We start from the raw sequence: 25,483 nt of genomic DNA on the forward strand, positions 1-25,483 counted from the left end.
GAAGAAAATGTCTTTTTCTCACTTGCGAAAAGCTGAATTTGAAGCCTACGCACAGTGGCTTTTCTGGGAAAGCAAGTTTTCTAGGAATGCCAGTTACAATTTTAGGAAGGAAACAATGTGGTAATTTTCAAATTCAAATCAAGTTTTGGCACAGAAGAAGGGAAGCAAGGCTTGAGAAGAAAAGGTCATGACAAAACACTATGAAACAGGTAAAAAACTGTTTTCTCTTTTTGTCTCCTTTCCCAACACCTTCAAGCCAGCTGCTTACTAGAAAACCTGCTTTCCATCTAAGCTTCCATCACTCTGTCAGTATAATGCAGGAAAGCACTGCCTGAAAATAGAGCTTTTCTTTTACTAGAGGATAATTACTAGTTGTTCACTCTCTCATTATAAAATGTTAGTAAAGACCAGTATTTTGCCATGAAAATGCTAAAAAGCATCAATATTATACTTTATATAGGAGAAAATATACTGTTTCGTCTGTCCTCTGACCCCTGGAAAACCACCAAAGAAGGTAGAACATGACACCTCTTCCCTTCATTTCTACAAGATCTGATTTAAACTGAGAGCTCTGCAGGGTTGGAACCCGTTAAGAACTATGTGCATCGTAAAGAACTTTGTTACACCAACAGTGTGGCAAAAAAAATAACCAGAGATTGTTACACCAAAGCCTCAACTGTAGATTCCAGGAATGACAGCATAATTATTTTTAGAGATGACTATAGCAGTAACTCAACATGACACGAGAGGCTGGAGAAACAGCAAGCCTGATTTAAACCAATGGAAAAGCCAGGAATGCAGAATGGAGACTGTTCTTAATGCACCATATTGCATCTGAACATTTTGTTCCTACCCATCTATCCAAAGCATGACGTTTTGCATTTCATATTAACATTCTGAAGACATTAAAGGATTCTTAAATTCCATGTTCATATGCTGTGTCAGAACACGCACTCTGACTGCTTAGAGAGATGCTACGTCTACCTTCTACTCACCCTCCCCCCTTCAGCCTCCTCACCATCCTCCTTCCCACTCCCAAAAAATCCCAGGGGCTATTTTTTTATTGGTAGCATTATTTAGTTCAGCAGAAAGATGGTTACAAATATAGTTTGTGGGATTTGGACTTCACTTTGGATTTCTGCACTACCTCAGCTGTTATGCATATGTAGTGACTGCTAACAAATCATCACAGTATTACTTGATGTTCATATACAATTTCTCATCTTCAAAGCACTTTAAAATTTCCCAGAGGTTCCACAAAATCTGGGAGAGAGAGAGAGAGAAAGAGCTATGGGCAAAAGCCTTTGTTTAGCATTGGTCTTAACATAAATCACAGCTAGTCCTTTCTGCTTAGCTCTACGGCAGGAGTGCTGCAGTCCTCAGATTTAGGTCTAAAGTGCTAAACAATGCTAAATTGCCAATAACACATTTTCACTAAAAAGTATTTAAAATACTCTTTGTCATATGGACAGCTCTCTTCAAAAGTTCTGTTCTCACCTTTGAGTTCAAAACCAGGGAAATGGTGACATTAGCATAGTGTGCTGGGAGATGGATTTATGTATCAAAGTAAAGGACATTTTGATTTCAGAAAGTTTTGATAACAAAAAAAGTTGTATTTCATAGCAACAAAACAACAAAAGAACACAACCAGGAATAATTTTTTTTTTTTTAAAGGTAAAACTAATAATGTTTCAGGAATTCCTTCAGTGTTCAAAGCAGAACAGTTAGCTGTTAATAGCTGAAAGGAAGCTCACAGTAATTTCCTGGCCAGCACTGGAAAGAGCAACCAAGAAAACTTGGAAGTGAATCATTACAGAGCTCACTTCTCCTTATGACCCACCAGGGGAACAATCTTTCTCAGTGCCCAGAGACCCAGTAAAAGACTCCATCCACTTCAAACACTGAACCATTGCTTTACAGGAGCTCAGAGCCCACATGTGACTCGCACTCTGTAGAGCACACCCAGGCTGCTGGTGCCCAGGCACAGGACTGGATGTGGTCTTTAGCTGTGGGACCACTTCCTACTGACCAGCACATGGGAACGACCCTTCCAGCTGCACACTTGGACCCATGCCCACTGGGAGCAGCCCCTGCAAGTCAGGCACCACCAAATTAGACCTTTTAGGAAAAATGGTACAAGCCATTTTATTTTTTTTTTTGATTGGACTGAGTCAGGCTTGCCAATTTTTTTCATTTACCACCATAAAAAACGGGGATGAAATGAAACAAAAACTAACTTTTTACTGAGTGGGAGACAAATATGAAAATGTAATGAATAGAACACTCTATTTCTCAAATATTCCACTAAACATGTAATCCAATCCAGCCTTTACGCTTCAAAGCATGACTTGTACTTCACATGCTTTCTAGGGCACAGAGTTCTGTGACACAATAAATACAGGCCACAGTTCTGAAATGTAGATGTTAAACCGGTTCTTCTGAGGTCATTTATTTGGTTGAATTCCTTCTGAGTATGAAACATTCTCTAATGTCTGGAAAAAATATGGAAACATTCTCAGATGAAAGGTTACATGCATTCCAGAAAAAATTCTCCTGAAATCTAAAGGAACTCTTCTAGGGAATGCTGAAGTGCAAACTCTTCATTTATGCAATTTTAATATGGTGGAAAGAAAGAAGTGTAAGCTATTAAGTGTGTTTTAAAGCTTAGGAAGCAAATTAAAATGAAATAACACACATATTATTAACGAATAGCTACGGTGAAAAGTGTGTAATTACATGTTAATTAAATTCTCTCCTTATTATATCTGCAGTGCCTCAAAATGATGTTTCCTCTCTATGTATTCTCCTTGTAGCAACATTTCCTGAAAAAAACCATTGGTATAAAGCAGAAACTGTTAAATATTTCACAACTGGAAGAACGAAAGAGAATGAAACTTCAACAGGCTTTTTTTTATGTTAGGATTTCTATTCAGAAATAAACTGAACTTCGACATGTTTTGATTCTGTATCCTTCTGTTTATAATCTTCAACTTAAGCCTAAACTAAACAACAACGCTGGCAGAACACAGTAAATTTGAGGAACTGAGATGAACTACTTCTAGGTAAATGTTAACAGAACCACTTTCCTTTATACAGAAATAATTATGTTCAGGCAGGGAGCCAGCTCTGTGAGTGCCATCCCCTACTGCCCCATTCCTGTGAAATCCAGCATCGCCTTTCTTATCTGGCTATTTAGGAGTTTTTAATTTTTCTGTTCTCCAAGTCTAAGCTTCTTCCTGCATTCGGAGCTTTTCATTTACATCCGCCTGTGAAGAAAATCAGAAGAAAGAAGTGGTTATGATGGAGCTATCTTGGGCTGCACATCGTCTTTGTGGTTTTGACACACTGTAGTGCAGCAAGGCAGACATTATCCTACACACCTTCCTGTTTTGCAGACATAACGGTGTTCCAGCCTGGACTTATGTGATAACACGTTATCACATTGCCGTGCACAATCCTGATGTATGGCATGGCTGCCATCAGCAGGAAGTGATCTGGGACAGCCATTCCTCACGTAACCTTGTCTTGGGAGAAAGGATAATTTGCCTGTATTCTCAGACAGCCTTTACCAACAGACACCAAACCAGAAAGATTGCTTTGGGATTTGGTTGTTGCCACTGTTTTCCTTTGCTGCAGATGTTTGTTCTCTAGTGTAATGTGTTTTATTGAAACATTGCTGGAATTAGAAAGCATTACTGAAAATGAACAATAAAAAACCATACTTCTGTGATGCTGCTTGTCTGACTTAATTACAAGCAAAATTATGAATGTGCATCTCATTCCGGAAATTCAGACTGCTGTAGACATGGAGCATTTAATTTGGAATGTAGCATTTGTGGGGAAGGTACAAGGGTTGGGACCTATTTTAGCAAAATCTTCGGCAGTGATAATGTTTAGCAATCTCTGATTCTACGGCATTGGGAAATGTGGGATCACTGGATAAAGGGCCACAAATACTGGGGGTTTATAGGCAATTTACATATATTTCTCAATATCAGCATTCATTACTCCAAAAATACAAGAGAGACAGAAGGAGTGCAATGACTTTAAGAGTCACAAAGTTTTGCTCAGACAAGTGGAACAGGCTCAGAGGTCCTTTACAAACTCTGCATAAACTATTCCAAAACTTAAGAGTTGCGTTCTTAATGGAATTCAGGCAATTTTGATAAAGCAAATGGATTTGTCCCAGAAACACGCAACATTTTAGGGACTTTGTGTCTTGTCAGTCCTAGAAATCCCTACCAGCGCTGTTCTGCAATCTATCAACGGATGACGACAGTTAAAATGTTTTCAAAGTTCTCAGTAGCTCAGACTGGAACCAAAAGGCTGGAATTTCCCTCTCAATTTTGTACCTTTGCAGATGAGCTTCACTACAGTCAATCCAACCTCAAGTATCACCAAATATGTCTTCACCCCTTTACATTATGTGTGTAAACTGTGGAACACTGATCTTAGGCTAATCCCCTTCTACTCTCCTTCACTGTGGCTGCTGCTGAGACCACTGAGTGATATCAGAATAAAAGTTATTTTCTAGACTCAGTTAGAGCAACAGCTGCCTTGTTAATGCATATGTTAAGACACAATACAGATTGTGAAATCACAGTTCACACATAACAAAAAAATGGTATGAGTTTGATCATGTATCAAGTAAAAATCTCATTATAAGATGACTTCAGAGGTCAAGAAACTGAGAAAACAGGTGAAAAAGATACACTTGTGAAAGACTTAAAAACTGAAGGGAAATTATTCTCTGTATATACACCCAGAGTTGCAAAATAAGAAAAAAATAAAGCTTTTTTCTCATCTGTGCAGTTTTTGTAAAGAAAAAACTCTTAGCACTGACACTGATGGCATCAAAGTCAAGTGAAAACCAGGAATTTTATTTTTTTCTACAGGTAGGGACAGGAATAAGACAACAGAGGCCAGAGGTTCCCTCCTGTTTCTAAAGACATGTTGAAATGGAGTATGAAATCAAACAGATAGATCTAATGATGGCATCATTATTCTTATCTATATTCTCCATTCATGTGTAGTCTATGTAAAAGAATTTATCAACATCACAATATTTTCAGATAATATTAGCTATTTCTTAAACTGCTGCCTGGTCAATAGTGTCTAATGTGCTGTATCTAAAGTTCAAAGTGCCACCTGGTTGTTGCAAATAAGACCAAATTCCCGCAGTTCCTTGGTGGAACTCTGGTCTAGCCGGTTTGTTTTCAGTAATTTCTTATTTAAGTTCAGTGTCAATAGCTTCCTCCCCTTTCATGAACCCCACAGAAAGAAATCATAGACCCCTCAGGGTCTGTAGCCCCCATACTGACACCTGATCTGTTCCATTGAGGCAGCTCTTTACAGTCACGCGCTGACCAAACAAAGCCTAGAACTGGCATAAACCTGTTTTTTCTTACGCAGATTGAAGGATGTGTAACACAGATGCATCAAACAATTTATATTAAGCACACATTGCATGTACTCCATCACAGCAGGTGGTCCTGAACCCCTGAGAAGGAATTTTATCGCTGACATCACCGAGGGCAGGATTTGGCCTGTGTTTCTTGACACATAGTAATGCTGAAGATATATGTTGTTATATTACTGAATATTTTTTATCTTATCTCATGTAAGCTGACTAAACTAGGAGTTATTTATAGAGGCTAATTCACATTTTTACAGCATATGGATGTGCTTTTTGCCAGCTTTAGCACGAATACAGTTTATATTCATTAAGGCTGAGCTAGCTAATTAACCATAGACAGAATTAGTGAATAGCTTTCTAGTAATAGTACCTCAAGGTTGCCAATAATTTCATTTGGGATTTCACACTCTGCAGACTTCTGATCTTCAGCAGTGACACCAGCCACAGCATCTGCCTTGGAGGACTCTGCCTCTGGACAGGGCTCTTCCAGGTAATCCTCCTGAGCAGACCCCTGGCAGCAACCACCCACAAGAAACACGTGAGTTAGAACATCATCCTGCCCTCCACGAGACTAAACAGCACCAGCCAAAGACATGCAACAATACATGAAGCTGCTTTCGGGAAGTGCTGCTCTGACAGGGACCAGCAGTCCCTGCGCTGCCCAGGCTGGCAGAGAGGTCCTGAGGTGATGAAGTAACAAGGGGGGAGAGCCCAGAGGTGATGACTCAAATAAATGTCCTCTGCTGACTGATTAATGCATTAAAAGTAATTTTATTCAATCTTAGAAGAGAATGCATGTTATATTCTGGAGAATAAATGTCATTAGTGACGGGGCTCCAATGGGAATTCATAGGAAAATAGCTCACAAAAACCCCAAAATAAATTAAAAGGAACAAAACCCTACACCTGAGATTCTGTCGCTGCAGCTGAGGAGGGAACTTCAGGTTGGTCAAGTTCAATCCCATCCTCCTGGTGCTAGAAAAAAAAAAAAAAGAAAAAGAGTAATTCAGGTTTAATCATTACTCAGAGGTTTCTTGCAGATTTTTTAAAATGGAAATAAAATGGCTGGCAAGCAACAAAAAACAATACCTTTTCTGTTACTATCCAGGTGCTCAGAATTGGAATGCATTCTGAAAATTATTATAGATCAGCTTTAATTTCTAGCTGCCTCTCAAGGGGCCCTCTTTATAATAGTTGGAAAGAACAGATGATTTTCATAATTTCATAACACTACAGTTTCTTACTCATGTGGATAATTACGCTCAGAAAACATGGTGCTTAGGTAACGTGCTGTCTTCCCAGTGCCAATTTGTCACCTCTGAACAGGGATCTTTTTGCAGTTTGGAATTGCAGGGCTCTACCAAAGGAGTCAGCTGGAGTAAAGTTGTAGTGACACTGCATCAAGTAAGGCCCTAAGAAAAATATTTTAATATGTGACTATAATTTAAGAGCTGCTAATGGTCCGAGTTTTGCTGCTTCACATCAACTTGCTCCTTTGCTGAGAACATGGGAACCTCACTGGTATTGTGCTGGTGTGTGAGCTGCAGCTCCAGGAATGCTCGGAGGGAATGGCTTTTCCCCCTCAGAGCAGCTGGATGAAGAACCTAGTGCTCAGGTTCTCAGGAATGATGCAGAAGGCAGCCCTACGTCCTCTAAAGGGACAAGGTTTTGTGTCCTATTTAAAAAAAAAAAAAAGGATGACAGAGAACATATGTGCCAAATAGGGCGAAAAAAGGCATATCTGAACAAGCAAGGAATAGGGAATAACACTGAAATTGTATGTTTGGGGCCTCTGAAAGGGGAAGTGCCCATCGAGAATACGAGGCAGATGTTCCAGTTCTGAGTCAGCGACTACAAACAGGATTTTGCTTGGATGGTGTAAGTAAACGACATTAATTCACATCAGGGTAATTGCAGCTCCCATAAATTAATTTCCTCATGCTTTTGAAATCATGGCTAGGTTGATATTTGGTTTATTTAGCTACTTGCTACAGTTACACATGCTGAAATTATTAAAGATTCTATGCATCTACAGAAGTGATAGCAAAAATTGAAAACAAAAAGTGAGACCTAGCCACTTTATTACGTTAAAAATCTCTTTTGTAGTCCTAAAAGCTTTTCAGAACTTCTGTTTGGACATTGTCACTATCTTCAAGATTCCTTGTCATGTGTGAGCTCGCTAAAAAAGGCAGATAGTATCAGCCCATGTTTATAAGAACCCAAAAGGCTGACAGAAATATTTGCAGATAATAAGTGGGGAGGAAAACAGGTTTATAGAAGCATTTTCCTCTATTGCTTGTAATTCAAATTTTCAGCACTGTCTTAGTGCCTACGGACTCACAAAAGGAATAGCTAGAAAGTTTGGGGTTTGCAACAAAATTAAAAAGCTGAGCTAAACTGTATTTTTGCTAAAATAAAAAGATTCTTTGTTTTCAAATTCTATTTTTTTAAACTGGAGCTTTTTTGATTTAGCAGCTATATCCATTTTCTCTGATTTCTTACCTTATATTTTCTTATTAAAATATTAGCTGAACTAGATGAGAATTCACAATTACTTTCTGCTTCCTTAAAACTCAGAATCTTTTCTTTATTTAGACTAAATCATTATTACATTTATTCCCTCTGATCCAAATTTAAAAAAAAAAAAAAGACCCGGTTTTTAGAATCAGTTCCAAGCTGATCAAACACGTTTTTGTAGCATGGATAAGATTTTCAGAGGTTCTGTTTTTTTAGAATAATATTTTTACTTCACTGCGTCTTTTTACAGAGAGCCATTCTTTAGTCATCTGTTCCATGTCTAATAATAACCCTTGGATCATTAAGAAATAACTAAATTACAGCAGAACTAGTCTCTTTAATGAGCCATAATAGTCCCAACATTCAGCCAAAAGTTTTTTTTTTAAAAGACTGTGCAACTTCAATGTAGAATATGAAGCATTTTGTTTAGTAATAACAAGTTTATGAGCAGCACTACGGTTTACAGCCAAAATATAGTGACCTAAAAATGCCATTCTGCATTGCTCCCTCCTATACATTGTGTCCTTAACAAGTCCAGGGGAAAATTAGAACGAATGAATTGTGGCGAGAGCCCGAAGCCAACAAACGTATTTAAATGAATCCTTCTGATGCAATACTTTCCTTTAAAAAACACAATTAAGTCTTTGTGTTTCCTTTGAACAAAACCTCATGTTTAATAGCACCAATGGCTCTGTAGTAAAATCTATTTAAAAACAGAGAAGGAGACACAGTAAGTTTTATACAGTTACAGTGGCTTTAAAAAAATGTTGCTGGTTTCTGAAGTCTGAGTAAATTTATGGTGAATTACTTCCACTGACCTACATTAAAAACTTCATCCTCCTTTTTTTAATTCCTGAAGATTTGTCATTATGTGAGCATTATTCACTGTGACAAAGATGTATTACTCAAAGTGTCCTCTTGAATCAATATAACTATCGAAATGTGAGAAACAGTTTGGCAAGATGATAATGCCTTAAAATTAATTGGCAATATTTTCCTGCACACTGTGGTCCGGTGGGTCCACGGGAATTCAGACTTGAAGGAATTGTGAAGCAATCGCACAAATGTAGTTGGCATATCAGTGTCAGCTGCTCTGAAAGAGCTGGAGGGAGAATTAAGTGCAATATTCCTACTAATTCCTGGGTGTGGTGGGGTGCCAAAAGGCCACTTGAACCCAGACAAGTTGGAGCAGGCTGGAGGCTGAGCTGACACCCAGCAGAGGTTGGTTGGGAAGCGTCGTTCAGCGTCACCTTCACTTTCCCACCCCAGTTATATCAGGCCAGCTGAGAACTGCAGGCACTGCTCTCCATGGACAGCCCCATGTCACAATTCCACTCTGGAACTCTTTCTAGCACAAGTGTGCATAAAGAGACTGAAGTATAAAAGGTGTAGTGTTGTTCTGTACGTAAAACCACATACTTTTCTTGTTGTTCACGGCTAGCAAATTGCCTTTTTACAAATGTAGGCAGAGAAAAGACAATAAAATAGCACACAGGAAAATTTCTAAAACAGATAATGGCAGAAAAGAAGATTGGTAAAGCATTCTAATAGATGAGTTCCACAGATGTGGTAGTTATTACAAAATTAGCTTTGCATAACTTACCAATATACCATTATATTTCCCCCCAGATGTTATCTGTTACTTAAATTAATTTTGCTTAAGTTACTATTATTGCAGATTTTATCCACGCTGTGTTTTATTATTTAAGTTTCTGTGGCATAAAACAAGCCCTGGCTGATAGCATTACTTTTAATAATATATATAAGAGGTTTTAGTATTATAGAAATGGCTGCTGGGTATATCTTAATAGTCATAGCACAGAATGTCTGCTCTCAAAATATTATGTAGATTAAAACCAGCTATTTACTTACACTCTAATTCAAGTCATTGGAAAGGTTTGCAGTTTTTATGTACAAGGTATGAAAGGAAACAATCTACTTGAGGAATAAATATCAGAGTTTGGAAATTAGCAAAGCTAAGGTCAAGGTTAGTTTGGATTTACTAACATACTTGCTGAAAATGAGAATTTAGAGTTTATGTTTACTTATTTCATAAACAAGGAAAGAGACTGAGGGGGTGGTGCATTTGCCTCTAATACATGGCTTTTGTATCACAGAAACATTTTGAAACCACCTTCTAAGCTTAATATTATCTGAAATTCTGTACTCCTTTCCACACAGTCTTAACATAAATTCTCTGCAGTTAATCTTACCAAACATAGGAAAATAATTATTTATAAGGACTGAAAAAAAAAAAAAAATCCCATGTTCAGCATGGGCCATTTCTAAAGCCTTGTAACATCTTTCAAAGCCTTTCCATGGATATGGATTTGATTTTATACGAATGACAGATGCATTTTAAAAAGGGAGTTCTTTGTGTGTTATTCTCTATATTCATATCACCTCCGTAGTTTCCAGTTGTAGGCCACGGGATCCTGTGCTACCAGGGACCTCCACAGATTTCTCTCATATATATGTGAGATTTGCTATCAAACAAACTCTGTAACACAGGATTTACATTAGTTTGCTATTCATGCTGAGCTTGCCCAGCCACACACCTACAAATGTGCTGAATTTCAGTGGCTGGAACAAAGGCGCTTACAAGAGATGGTTTGTTTAGGTGCCTGTATTTCATGTGGTTGGATTTGAATGAATACCTAATGGACAGAGATGCACTGACTCAAACCAGGCAGCCTTTTTTCATCCTTCCTCTTTAACCTGCCAGCGTATGCAAACACAACAAACCCACCCCACCTGCCTGCTGAGGCATCGCCCACCAGCGTTCCCACAGGAGGCTCCTGGGAGGCTGCTGGTACCTCCACAAATACACTGGCCATCCTATTTTGCAGCAACACTACAACATAAGGATTTTAGGAAGCGCTCAAAAACTTAATCCAGGTTATCTGATCACTGTGGTGTGACAAAGACGGCAGAGTTTCCTTCTAAACGCCCTCGCTGTACGCAATTGTATTAATATTAAAAGTAGAATTAAGATCAATGAGGGCCTAAAACTCTGCCTCTGAAGTATGTTCCCGAGTTGCTAATGATGCACATGGAAATTCTGTGTGCATGTTCCTGGGCAGGAGTTTTCAAAACGCTATTCCTAAATGAGACAGAAGTTCAGTGAGTCAAAACTAGGCATTATGCTCTTTTTCCTGCATTTCAAAATCTAAGTTAATATGTTTTAAAGAGAGTTTTCCATGTTCCTGAGCTGAGATGTGAATCGACTTTGTTGACAATACATTAGTAATTAATCTAGTCCAAAATAGCTATCTGAAGCAATTTGGTGCCTACATTGACAAAACAGGATCTCCTCCTTCCCTCAGGAAGCTGTAAATCAGTCAGTGACATCTGGCCTCAAGGACATCAGAGTCATCTGAAATGTGGTAATTTATATTAATGAACATCAATATTAATTTTTAAATAAAAAGAATTTGCTACTGCCGTTATGTTTACATAAGAAATATTATTTATAGCTTGTGTTCCTCCTTTCTTACATTTTGCCCATAAATTATTGTAAGGAAACACACTGTCACAGTTATAAATATTTTTCCTTGGAGTTAAAGCTTTTACATATCCTCTTACTGTTTTCAGTAACTATATGAGGGCAACAACCAGGATTTTCTTTCTACTCCAGGAACTGCTGCCAATTTTAATGCTTGACTGAGTAGAAAAGGGTGCTTCTACAAAAACAACCAAAGCCTTCCTCTCTAGGGATATCTAAATGCAGAATGCCCTTAATACCTAGATTCTGTAAGAATATCCTAACATACCAGAAACAAAAAAGAAATACTGATTTTACTAGGCTGCAGTTGTCTTCTACTGCTTTTACCAAGCTTCCAGTTATTACTGCCAATTTTCAGATTATTTAGAAAGACAAAATAAAAGGCATAAAAAAAAAATCCTCAGTTGGGTTTTATGCTGACGACACATCACTAAATGATTCACCTTGGAATGGTCACTCTGAATTCACATTGTATTTAGCATTGCCAAATCTCCTGGTGTTATGGGATTACAAGAGAATCTCAGCTTTCATTTAAAAATAAAGTTAGTGTCTAGCTCTTATGGCTGCAGAGCAAAGATTGAAAACATAAATCTTGAGAGCTCGAAAACTAGACTGCAAGGAAAAGGAACAAAACAACAATTATTTTTAAGTAACTCATGATTTTTTGAGGATCTGTCTCATCATTTTAAATGCTCAAGGTTAATGAAAGCCTTTTAAAAATAATACATACATATTTTGGGGAGGGGTGAAGCCTTTTTTTTAGTTCTTGAAAGCGCAGCTCTTGCATGTCAGGGCTCTTCAAAGCACCAACCTCCACTTTCCGCTTCAAGGGCACCCAGAAAACAAGGAAAGAGCAGGCAGCTCCTATTCTGGCTGTAGAGTCATAACCAACAGGGATCTAAAGCCATTTAAAAAACCCAAAACCACAAACACCTTTCCCACAACAACCACCTATCTAGATCTACAAATATTTTTAAAAAATTAAGGCCCTTTTTCTTATTCATGTGATCACATGAGAAAACCATAAAAGCGAGTTCTGTTGAACCCAGTGAAGAACAGGCATTCTAATATTTTGGTGGCATCCACCTTATCAGGTTGGAGATTTACATTTCCTTGTCGTACATCTCTTTTTCCAAATAATTTAATGAGGAAAGATCTGATATGAATGCTGAAAGTGTTATGAAAAAAAATGTGAAAGCACACTTGGCCAGGTGCATCTCGGTACCTCTTTCTGGGACCAGGCTTCAAACATGTTATAAACATTTGCTGCAATTTCATACTCTCAGAAAACCAATTTGCATGAGACCGTGTGCCTTTGGCAACAAAATGGCCTGTAAGAATTAAATTGCTTAGGGGGCTGGTATTCATCACACCTGCTTAGGGGGCTTTGTCAACCCCCTAAACTCCTCCTTGTAGGAAGTGCAAAGATGATTCCCTCTCCTGAGAGACAGTCAGAGCAAGTCAGATGAATTAAGAACCCAGCAATTGCTTAATGTACCTGCCCTGGACCACAGCAGGCACAGCCTGCTGCCTCCCCTTTCCCCTTGGGGAATCTAGGAAAGCTGGCTTCCTCACCCAGGCTCCCTGGTTTGCCTGGTGCTGGGAAATATGAAATATTTCTTTTTTTGAATTTGAAATTATCACTGTAGGGACTCAGCAAAGATTGCCAGCACCAGACTATCCTGGACTGCTTTTTTCCAGGTGTTACATCCAAGATGCAGCAATATCTCACCAACTCCTACTGTTCCACAGGGTCAGCCCTAAGACTACCAAAAAGGCAGATGTGCCTGTTTCCAGCACGTGTGAATCTCCAGCGTCACTCATGCTGTGCACACACCAGTTAAAAGCAGCACGTGCTCCTGAAGCTGTGTGTTACTCCACCAGGTTTCTCCAAGTTCAGCAAGAACAGACTTAAGGCTTTATCCAAACTGGATACACTGTACAGGAAAGAAAGGCACAAAGAAGATTCCAAAAACCTGGGAAAACTTGAAAAACTTCGCCTTTTATAGCAAAAGGGGTTCAAGAAATGACTGGGAGCTCTTGCTGAGAAAGTCTGACAGCAGAAAACTAATATTTTGCTGTTGATACAGTAAAGCACAGTCACTGCCTGATGCTGGAAGAGGTTCCACCTCCTGCCTCTGTCTGCCACTGCTCTTGGACAGCCTTCCCTTCCTACCTACTTCCTCAGAAACCAGCCTTTTCTCCATGCAACACTGGTCATGGACAAGCCCCTCACACAACTGCCCCATGCTCTGTGCATTCTTTCAGTACCAAAAGCCAGAGGAACGAGCTCCCTCCAAACTCCTCTCAGACATCAGTTGCATTAGATGTGGATAGGCTGGTCTATATTGATTCACCTCCAGCTGATGCTACAGAAAATAGCTGCACTAACATTTAAAAGGTTGCATTAAAAAAAAAACAAACAAGCCAACACAACCTAAGGAATATTGATCCAGAGCTAAGAGGGGGGAAAAAACTGCTCACACAATTTAAAAAATACAATATAGATTTTTTTTTAAAAAAAAATATGCCACATTAGAAAACTTTTCAGAATATATGGCCACATAAAAACGGGGAGCTTGTGTTCTTTGTTATTAGACCTAAAACATAAGGTCTTTGCCTGAGTGTGTAAGTTTCTGTTAAAACAACAATTTGTCCTGTGGACTGTAAATTCAATTACTGTTTTTATTGGAATCACATTTTGCTTTGGAAACAATCATGCAGAAAAACAACCAGTAACTTAGACATCTTAAAAACATCTCAAAACAGGCATGGCTCTGAGAACAAATCAGTTATGGTAATTCTTCTTCTGTGAACTGCAAGGTTTTTTAAATCCATTTCCATATTTTTAATTAACACCTAGTTAAAAAAAAATCTTACTGTAGGTCATTTTAATCACAAATGGGAAAACAAATTTGTTTTATCAGAAAATTGATTCGACACTATTTTAGGGACTTATTTTTCATGTTTTTATCATAAAAATTAAGCTATTAACATACATTTCCCAATTTGGGAGTGCAGAAGCAAGCCAGTCTTTCTCTGAAATTTCAGAGTTAGAGTTTTCAGTTACCTCTCTATGTGAAACGAGTCTATTTTAACACCAGAATATTTGATCAGCACACACAAAACCCCCACATAAGTCTAAGATATCGGTACTTCCTTACAACTCCATTTCTATATAACTTGGATCTAAGCAGCATTCTAACCACAGCCTGTTAGTAAAAAGAAACCACTCCTTCCTTATGTGACACTTGGATTTCACACCCCATTGCAAACAGGCTCTTCTTGTAACGTCCGTGTTCATAAATCTGTTTATGCTGCCCCTCAGCCTGAGTGCCCGTGTTTGCTTTAGCTCTTCCTGCAACACTGTCAGTCACCTTAAATAAAAATGCAGCTGTGGGTCGGGGCAGGGTTAGTTTGGTGAATGCAAGAGTTAATCAAAGCTTTGCCTCCTAGGCACAGCTTGTCTTGGTGGGTGATTTGAAACCTGGTACTAAAGTTTCTTCTTGGCAAACTGCCAAAGCCAAACACACCTTGGATGATGTGCAGTTGTTTTTGAGAAGGTAACATCTCCTTACAGAATATCTCCTCCCACTTTGACTTGGAAGGTTTCTGAGAACAGTCATTTCCATTTCTGTTGGGGCATGAAATGGTTTCTGCTGAAAAAGAGCATAAATCTCATTCTGCTTTGACTTGTTGGGAAGCTCATGACAAATCGTATAATCCACTGTGGATTTTTAGAATTTGTTCAAACAATGCAAGAGAAGAAACAAACATTTCTACCCACTAATTTCTCTCCAATTAAAAACCAAACAAACAACACTCACTTAACTCCTTATCCCTTATAAATTCTGTTAACTGCATCTTCTAGAAAATTACCACACATCCAAGTCACAGATCCAACAAAAATCTGACATTTGTTCAAAGGCTTCCACAATCATACAGAATTCTAACACAAATCAGAATCGAGAGCAAATGCTTCAAACTTTGAAATTAAAATCTTGAGTCGTCCATAGACTAAGTGAATCCAAAGGGTACTGGATTGAGCTGTACACTGCAGTCTTTCCTCTCCCTCCCTCATGCTTTGTCTTTCTGAGAAACTGTTCTACAAAAATAGGCAAAGAAAATGTGGTCATGAAATTTGCACACAGTTTGCCTGATGAAATAAGGATGATGTGTCAGCTTTTGATGGAAAAAAAAATGAAGCAGTGATGTCAAAGGGTTTCATTTATTCCTTTCAGCAGCACCTTTTCCCTGGCAACTTTCCTAAATAGCAATGTCATAAGTACCTAGAGGGAGCAAGCACCAAAGAGCAGCATCTTCTCTTGAGAATGCAGAGCCATACCCAGAAATACTTCCTTACCTACAGCAGGCTATAATCCCTTGCTCCCGCTAGAGAAAATGTCATATATCCCAGGTCCTTCTATCATATGATTCTTCATTTTGATTTTAACATTTGGCAGAATGTGAAGCAACGCTCACCCCTGTTACTGGGTTTGTGTTTTTATGTTGGCCAGAAATATTCACTTGTGCACCAAAACAGTCTTTCTCCAGCTGACACAGCCCATACACACACACACATATATATACACACTCACATATATCTGTAACTGCTAATTGTTGTTTAAACCTGGAAGGACCAAAGATAAAAAAACAAAACAAAACAAAACCAAAGTTTTTTAAAGGAGTCAATACCAAGAGCTGAAAAGAGAAAAGACTCTACTAGAGACCCTAAAGGGAAAAGACCTTACCAAGTATGATAGACAAATTTTCAGGAAAGTCCCTCTGCACACACTATCTTCACATTTATAGGACTGACTGGTTTAAGTGTTCTTTGCAGGTGTTCATTGTATCATGTATACACCCTAATAAATCATACTGGATGCACAACTCCATGTGGAGGAAATAGAGCTGATAGGAGGTGCCTTTGAAAAACTTGGCCCCAGGACCAGAGACAGGTTATTATTCCGTGACAACAAATAATAGATATATTTCTCTCTCAGTGGTAAATTAGTCTCAAAGCAACACTCTCCATCAGAGAAAAGACCTTAAGGTGCTCTTATAATATAAGCAATAGCCAATTTGAACACTTTAACTGGATTTTTTTACAGCCCTAAAATTATTAAAATCATGAGCTTTAAATAATTATATTTCAACCACTGTTTTACTAGTTCTCTCCCTACCTTCTCTGATTTTAATTTTCTCACTTGTCAGCATGTCTTGGCAGCGAGAACAAGAAAGACCTCAAACCTTTGCTGATTGCTTTCCATGCAATCTGATTTCTATAAATTAGAAGTTGCTGATGGGGAAGCAGACAGCAGTACCCTTTGATCAAGATACACATCTTGATCTCTTTTATCATTTTTAAAAAAAACAATAATATTACAACAAAAAAAAAATCATCATACAAGCTTTTCGATCAAAGTGTGTCACTGTCTGCTTCCCAGTCAACATACTGCCAGTAAATTGGCGAGGGGCCCGGAACGCGCAGGCAGCAGCTGGTGAGTTTGATTACCATCTGTATAGCCACTAATGTATAAAATATTGTGTCTCCATCTAGTGGGCATCTGCATTTCACAGGAAATCTGAAAATGGGTTGGAGCCTACTTCCGTGGGTGGCAGAAGGAGCTTCACCAGACTCCCGGCCAGCAGAACTGGGCTCTGAAGCTGTGTCGCATTGGAAAGCCATCGGAAACACGAAAGGCTTTGGAGCTCCACCAGTGCTTCCAACCCTGTGCTGGCACTTGTCCTTGAAATTGTGTTTTCTCCATAAGCATTCATGTAACAATTATTCCTGTTCTCTCCCAACAAACCAGCTGTTTCCAGCGCTCTGCAGCACCCTGGAAGTTCCGGTGGCCAAAATTTGAAAATGTGAAAGAGGTGAGAGGATAAGGAAGGTGGGAGCAAGATGCCATTAATGCCCAGAACTCCTGAAATAAATAATAAGGAATTAGATGAATATGCCAAGACAATGGCTTCCTTCAAGAAGAATTAAACTACAGCATATTAAAGCATTACCAACTGCCCCCCCCCAGCCACTTAATGGCAGGACATGGAAAATACCGTGTCAACTTTCTCACGTAGTTTCTAACAAACATCCTTGACTGAAGAGCAGCAGGGGTAACACAAGAAACACAAATCTGTTTTTCAAGAGAGAGCCACAGAAATAGTCCTTGGGACACAGATTTTAGAATCCATGTGCTCACCCAAAGGAGAAACCGAGGCACCAGCCAGCACTGTGACAGCTCTCTCACGACAGACACGGGACTAGAACAAACAGTTAATAAAAGACAAGTTCTACCACACTCATTACACCACCCTCCCTTCCATCGATCACCACCATCCTTTTTGACAACTACTCCACCAGCAATGTACTGACTGGACATATTTTATGCACAGCCACCTAGTGTAAAAACTGCATCCTAATGAAGAATATCAGTACAGCAAAATGAAATAAAAAACAAGATCATACTATTGATTTTTTCCATCCACATGGACTAGACCTAAATTCCCTTAGCCTGAGAAATCTGTTGAGATAACTCTCCAACACAGCACAATTACATTTCATTTAATGACTTCTCTGGATGCATGATAGGTCCTAAAACAGCTCTTCTTTTTTCCAAATATCTTTTAATAAAGTTGTTCAAGATGTGTTTTGATTTGACACCTAAACTGGTTACAGTAAAGCATTTTTTATTTTTATCATATATTCCATTGCATTAGAGGTGCGTTTATTACTCTATAAATAATTCATTCAAAGGAACTTCAGTTTAACAGCACCTAATAGACACAATCAAGGTAGCATGCTGGCAAATTTCAGCTTTAAATCAGAAGCCGATCAGTCTTCATATAAAAAAAAAAAGTCAACTTCTCATAAGAAAGCATCAGTTTTAAGAAAGTCAGGCATGAGCACTTAAAAATGAAGTCAATGCCTGCCAACAACTTTTGTACTAATTTATTATATTGCTTGTTTGTGCAGGAAGGGGATGAGATTTGTTTCAATCTAATCTAATACCCTTTATTTCAACAGAAACTTGAAGAACTAGAAATGACTGTTGTTCCCTCAACAATTTGCTGTGATAGAAGCTTTATTTTTCAGGTCAGCACTCTCTGGTTTTGATTGCTCAATGGGAGCGCCACAACGGCTAAAAAAGGAAGGCTCTGAAACTTTAGGAAATAGAAACTGCTGACTACCTGGTGAAGGAATAATGATTTATAATATATGAATAGGGGCAATAATTGGGTAGAAGGCTGTACTCAAAAAAGCCTTAATTCACAGATCTGACATCAGAAAGTCATAATCCATCGATCTAGCCTCAGAATGATGGATTATGACTTTTTAAGAACATGTAGACATGTCAGCTTCATGAGCATTCCGGGAATTGTAGTCCAAATTGTTTTACTGAGGTCATTTGAACAATTTCAGCTTTTTCCAATAAAGCTAATGCACTAATATTTTGAAATATAAAAGTTCTGTCGGATCCATTTTTTTTAAACCCTAAAAACTCTCCAACCAAATATCACAGGTTGCCATAACCTGAGCTTGAAGAATTCTTTTCTTTTTAATTACTTCAAGTCCATGTCTTTTTCTTACAGAGATGATAACAATTTTAAATACCAATTGACTATTATGTCAAAAAAAGTTTTGTATTCAAGTTTGGAGGTGAAAAAAACAAGGTGCAAAGTGAGGGATTAATTATCATGTTTTCTTTCAGGAAAGAACTGACATATCCTATGCATGTTTCCCCCTGTGTTATTTAAAAAATATCTAATTTTGACCTCTGACTCCTTCCTTTTTTCAACCCTGATTGGGTTTTAAACTGTTACTGAAAAAGACATTATGATGTGAATTTAGATGAATTCTTTTATGAAAAGAAATAATACTCTTGCAATGTATGAATACCTAGAGGTTGAAATGTACTTTTATACAGAAGCTTTTGACATTTTAAATTTAAAAAAGACATTCTTGGAACTTCTCTTTCCTCATAAAAACAAACGTGGGCTAAGGCTATTGAATAAAATATTCAGGAAAGTTCCAGAGATCCTTTCATTGAGCATCACATAGTTATTTAAATAAACCACAATTTCATTCATAAAAATCCATTAAAAAAATCTTTCAATGGCTTTTCTCCATTACAATTAAGTGAAACCACCTATCAATTAACAAGTTCTACATTAGACTAATTCAGTGGCTCAGATTGATAAGAGTTCTTCCAAAAATGCTTTCTTCTCCAGAGAAGTGCTGAGAATAAAAAGAAAATACCACATTAAATATAAAATATTACTAAATATTTTTCAATGCATACACATATTAAAACTATAAAAAACCTGTGACTAAAAACTCTTCCAAAGCTATAAAAACTTTATTTTATACAAGTAACAAGGGCTAAAGGGCAAAAGAAACAAACCAAACAAAGCCAGAGTTCCATATCTCTACACTTTTTCCTGGAAACTCATTTGTATCTCCTCTTGTCTAGAAGGTTGAGTTTCTTCTCTGATCTTTCTCACCTTACTTCCCCTCTTACTCACAAATGTTCTTAAGAGAGTTTATTAATAAAGTAACTACACATGTGAAGTTTTGGGTTTTTTTTCCTTCTGCCTATGTTCATAACTAAATCTACCATGGAAAGGAGAAGTCATGGGGCTCCTTTATGATGGCTAAAATAACTTTTTTCACTAAACCCTGTGTATACATTAAGTAAAGGCATCCTGGGTCGAGTCTCAGCCCAGATTTCAAAACAATGACAACAACAAGACCAAAAAAAAAAAAAAAAAATAAACACCATGAGGAATTCCTTGCTAATGAGCTCTTGGATGATAAGATACTAACAAAAAAAAAAAAAAAAGGAAAAAGACAGCTGCAGGAAAAATAATGCCCTTTTTAGAGCAGACAAAAGCAATTTACTTCATTTTGACAACTATATATGAAATGGCTAATAAAAATCACTGCCCTGTTACACAAACTCCTTCCTCTAAACACACCTAATGCTCTTAAAGGTCTCACATCAAGGAATCACATCACTGAAAAGGAAGTACTTCTGTGAAGGAGCCTGAAGCAACAATCACGTTGCACAAATAATCAAGAGGGAGTACCACCCGCAATTAACTTTTTCGGGGAATTACCATTGGCAGGCTGTAATTACTCACTTGGAAGGCAGGTATGAGGATACCAAGGCCAAGAGTTTTCTGCTTGTGATTTATATGTCTGAGGCAACTACCAGTGGTCAGGATATCAGTGTGCAGCTCCCTCCAAGGAGCTTGTTGTGTGGGGCTCTCACAGCATCCAACCAGGTTCACTGTTACTTCATCATCAAACCATCTTCTACCTGAATTTTCCTTGGATCCTTTCCTTACTTGGATCCTAGCATTTACCCAGCTCAACTCAAATGAGACCAAGCAGGGTGGCTACAACTTTTCCAGACTGAGGAATGAATACAGCCCTAAGGACTGCAGGCAGGGGAGGACAGGAGCCTGGTACATTGGGTGTCTCCTGATTCCTCCTCTTTTTTGGACCTCCCCATTAGTCCTACATCTTTTCTTGTTATTAAACTGGTTGTATCCTTTCCTTGTCTCCACCGACACCACTAGCTCATTTAATATATGTTATGAAGCAGGAGTCGGATGTTAACTTTGTGTCTTTAATGGTGTGTGCTTGAACCAGTGACCTTGAAGTGAAAGGTTCTGTAGATCTTTAGCATTCCCTCGATATTCCAGGCCTTTAGTCATCAAGTTTATAAGCAAAACCTGTGTGCAAAAGGAATGCTTGCTCACAGTTACTACTATGATCATTCTGCTGTACCTTGCACTGAAAGAATATGAATTATAAAGTGCATGGGTTAGTAAAATTTAAATCAAGCAAATGTTTAATATTAAGCCATTTCATCTTTTTCCAAAGTTTGGCAAATTTATCACAAAGCATTAAAATTGCACTTCAAGCCCTAAGGCTTGCAGTGTTGGAGCCTGCCTGATTAATATAATTAAAAGAATAGCATAACTCAAAATTTATTAAATAATTAAATATACGCAGCCTTATTGTTTACTTTCAACTGATAGCATGATTTCTAGCTAAAAAGTTGCACTGCTTTAATATCTGATGAGTTGTTAAAGCACATCCCCTTTTCCCTGCTGTGCATATGATTAAAAGAGCAGAGGTTAAACACTGCAATAAAAAAAAAAAATTGGGGAATTCTATTTTTGGTCACAGTTGTGCTTAGTTCTTTCTTCTCATTTTTACAATAAGCAGGTGCTGCTGAAGACGTGGAAAGTCTCATAGTAAGAGGACATCAAGCTGGAGAAGGGTAGGAAAATGCTTCCTCAGACAGAATCTTCAAATACAAGTGTTACCCCTGCTCCTTGCTCTCCAAAGACACTTGAATCACTAACTATCTGAGGGTTATGTCTTAAACTCCTTATTCTCCTTACTCATATGCAAGGACTGCCTAGGAGTTTTGGCCTCCCTACAGAGAGTAGGATCCAGGATAAATACTGGAATAACCACAATTTGAAGAGAGATAATAACAAGGCAACACACCAATGCTTCATAGCAGATTCTCATGATGTGGTTTTAATTTGAGGAGGAGGTAGCAGGCCTCAATCCCAGGGAACATCAAGATTACAGGCATTCCATGGCAGAGAACAGGCTGTGGGATGCTCTTCCACGTCAGGTGGGAAAGGTCCCTGGCATCCTTGGTGATACTGAAAGCACCAGGCCCAGAGGTCTGGGACTCCCGGCAGAACTAACTTCTCCCTTCTGGAACTGCCAAGACACACTTGAATAATTACAAACACCAACCCAGAAGCATCACCAGAAAACAAATCCCAAATACTCTGGGCTCAAGTGTCCATCAGATTACTGGACACAGCTTGTGAGTCCTGACACAGAGCATTGCTCAAAGCTGGCAAATCTACGCGGCATAAAATTCCTCCCTCACACAGTGTTTGTGAGCCACTTGCATGTGCACAGCCAGCAAATGCTGGCTGGCAAAATGAGGGGTCCCAGAGGTCACAGAGACACGTTTTATGGGATGGAAACCTAATTTTCTTTATGCTTGAAACCACAGGAAAAAAACCCTACTTTTTCTGCAAATGTTGCCTGCATATCTCCTTCATCCAGTGTACTGATCAACTGCCCCTCTCGATATATGAGGTGGAAAGCCAGTGACAAAATTAAAACAAGTTGGCAAATGTACCTATACATACATATTTCATGTTAGCACAGTTATGCTTTAGAAATTATGGCAACAGCAATAGAATTCCGCTGCTGTGATCATGGATAATCAAAGCAAGTGAAAAAAAAGCCAGTGCTGAAATATTTTCAAAGGTATGAAAGTCTTTACTGTTGTGTAATTTAAATTTACTTGCCATCACTTGAAATTTCCTTTCGTCTGTGTGATTAGAATTTAAATGTTCCCAAAGTATATTAACAAATATAATTCCTGCTATATTGCAGGAATACTGCAGCAACCTCCTCTTCATGTTGAAAACTAACTAGGCTCCTTAATTCACTACAGAAAATACAAAGCACAATTAGTTAAAATGTTTTCAAATGAACTCTTATTTGGGAATGACCCACAAGAAGAACCAATCCAGCACTTCATATTCTACTTATACATACATACAATACACTCACACATCACTAAGCTGTAGCAGTATTTTCTACAACTGTAAATATGAGATGTTTGCGTTTTAGGGAGAATATTTTTTAATGTAATAGCTTTCATCTTGAGGAGCAATTTTGCCAACATTACACACCATGGTAATGTTGTGTCTATTTTAGATACAATCCCAGAAATTCCCTTGAAATTACTTGGGGCACAGGGGATTGAGGACACCTGAATTCGACTGTAAATCTTAACTGCACACTCAAAATTTATACTTGACAACAGTAACAGAAGGACAGACATTAAAAACCTTCTCTTGGGTTATCTTATGATAAATTTGTCTGAAAGTCTCTATCGCAAGAATTTCTTTAATTTTAAAATTCAGGGTGGTTTTGATAGGTAGAAATTACTGTTCCAAGAGAAGAGTTCACCAGAACACTACAGTCACACTAGAGATTTTATGCAGCCCAAGTAATTGGGCCTTAACAGGGAAGTACTTGACACAGTCAGTCTGACACCCCGGTAAAAATGAAGCTGCAATACCCTACTGCACCACCACTGCTTATTGTAGCATTAGTCAAGTTTAGTGAACTCTTACTGAGCACCTTTAATTTTTCCCCGGCATACTGATTTTACCAGACTTGACCCACAGAATCCTGTAAGTGGCACAAATCTATAAAAATGACCTTTCATACAACTGAATGCCACTGAGCAGGGTTTAGTTTGCTAACAGTCATGTTACTTTTTCTTTACTCTTCATCCGTTCTTCCCCAACTGATTTCGTGGAAAGAGAATATGAAAATTTTAAAAAAAAAAATCAAATTCTATGTCTGCATAGCTTAGAGTTATTGATATTCATCTGATCAAGCAATTTATTTTGCTACTAAAATTGCTAGTATGCTAACAGATAAATGTTAGGGAAGAAAGTAGGTTTATCTTTTTAATTGTATTTGTTCGCTACGAAATGAAATGAGAACACTCCATAATACAGTCTGCAAAGTGGTAAATGTATTAAAATGGCAGCTGACCTCTGAAAAACTTTAGTGCCTAATTCCCAGTCCCCAGAGCAACCCCCAGGTCCCTGTGCAATACACCATGTCCTGATGATGTTTAATGCAGTCTTTAAACTTGCCTGTTACCTAAACAAGATCCCTTACTGCAGATTCCTACATTTTATGCTAATCCATATGGTTTGCTGCCTATTAGTTTCTGCAATGTTCCTGCTACTATGAAAGAAAAAAACCCCCAGCAATCCACAAGACAAATTCTCGTTTTATCTTGCACTTGTCAAATATTAAGATTCTCCTGGTCTGTCAGATTTCTAAGCTTGTCTAATGCCTGTCGTTTGTATCCAAAATTAATAAAGTCTATCCATGCTGTATGATTTTTCAGTTGCTCTGATTCTGATTATACACAATAATTTGTAATTTAAATTCACAAAGATGTGCCAATGTAGCAATGTGTTTGTGTTGTCAGTTTTAAACGCTTGGCCTTTTTGACTCATGCCAAAGCCCTGCTCTTTCTCACTACCAAGTTCCAGTAATGCTTGGGCTGACCAAATTATTCCTGTTAATTTGATTATGTACCCTCTTTCTTTTATTATTTATCCATTTAACTGCGGATTGATCAGAACAAAGAGACAATTAAATATACTGCAATAAAACCACTATGAACAACAAGAGTAGGAACTGAAGTCAAACCAGCAGCAGTTTGGAAACACACAGAGATAAGACTGAAATCCTGTCTTTACCTTCTCCTATTGTGTTTGGCCGTGCCAGGGCTGCAAAGAAAACGAGATTAATTTTACAGTCAGTAATTCAGGGAGTTGTATTTGCAAGCAAGAAGGAGGGACAAAAGACAAAATCATGGCAAAATGAGTAACATTTGGCTCCTTACTTCCGCCTTGACAATTGCTTGATTTCTCAAACAGAACGTGATTATTGAACAGAAATGAGTGGTTCAGTGCCCAGTGACATACCAGGATGCACGCAGTGCCAAGAGACTCCAGGGCGGGTGTGTTTCCAAGGAACTGCCAGGGCTGTGTGACAGTGGTACCTCAGGTGCCCAGGGGCCATTGTGACACTGCAGGCCTCAGAGGGCACCAAAATGGACCACCAGTAGGATTACTAAAAAAAAACAAAAAACCAAAAAAACAAAACCCAAACCAAAACAAAAAAACATAAGGAGAAAAGTCAGCAACTTAGACTTTAGCCCTCACTTTCTTTTAATCTAGACCTGCCAGGACAACAGTAATGGTAACATTTGAAAATAGTCTTACCATGACAAGCCTAAGTGAGGGTAAAACCTTTCAATACTTCATTGGGAATACGATCATGACAGGCAATTTAACATTTCTCCAAATCTTCAACTACATCCTAACTCCTCAGGAATACAAAAAGCTAGCAGAGTATCTTCCTTAGAACAAAAGAAAATCATTAAGATCCT

The 25,483-nt window shown here is 38.3% G+C and overlaps 1 protein-coding gene across 2 annotated transcripts in view; it reads right to left on the reverse strand.

Moving 5' to 3' along the window:
• Nucleotides 1-1,528: 1,528 nt before the first annotated feature.
• The window catches only part of CUNH10orf107 (chromosome unknown C10orf107 homolog), a 53,129-nt gene continuing 29,174 nt past the window's right edge, over nucleotides 1,529-25,483 (reverse strand). Inside the window, exons 6-8 of one of the 2 annotated variants that reach the window (XM_017826171.1) lie at nucleotides 6,323-6,391; nucleotides 5,787-5,927; nucleotides 1,529-3,266 (exon numbers count right to left, since the gene is read on the reverse strand). In XM_017826171.1, the coding sequence (XP_017681660.1) occupies nucleotides 3,225-3,266; nucleotides 5,787-5,927; nucleotides 6,323-6,391 (252 nt within the window). In that variant the 3' untranslated portion in view covers nucleotides 1,529-3,224. The remainder of the gene's footprint in view (nucleotides 3,267-5,786; nucleotides 5,928-6,322; nucleotides 6,392-25,483) is intronic. The other variant, XM_017826172.1, reaches the window with a different exon arrangement.

The sequence above is a fragment of the Lepidothrix coronata genome, unplaced genomic scaffold, assembly GCF_001604755.1.
Source record: "Lepidothrix coronata isolate B3197 unplaced genomic scaffold, Lepidothrix_coronata-1.0 Scaffold124, whole genome shotgun sequence".
NCBI lineage: Eukaryota > Metazoa > Chordata > Aves > Passeriformes > Pipridae > Lepidothrix > Lepidothrix coronata.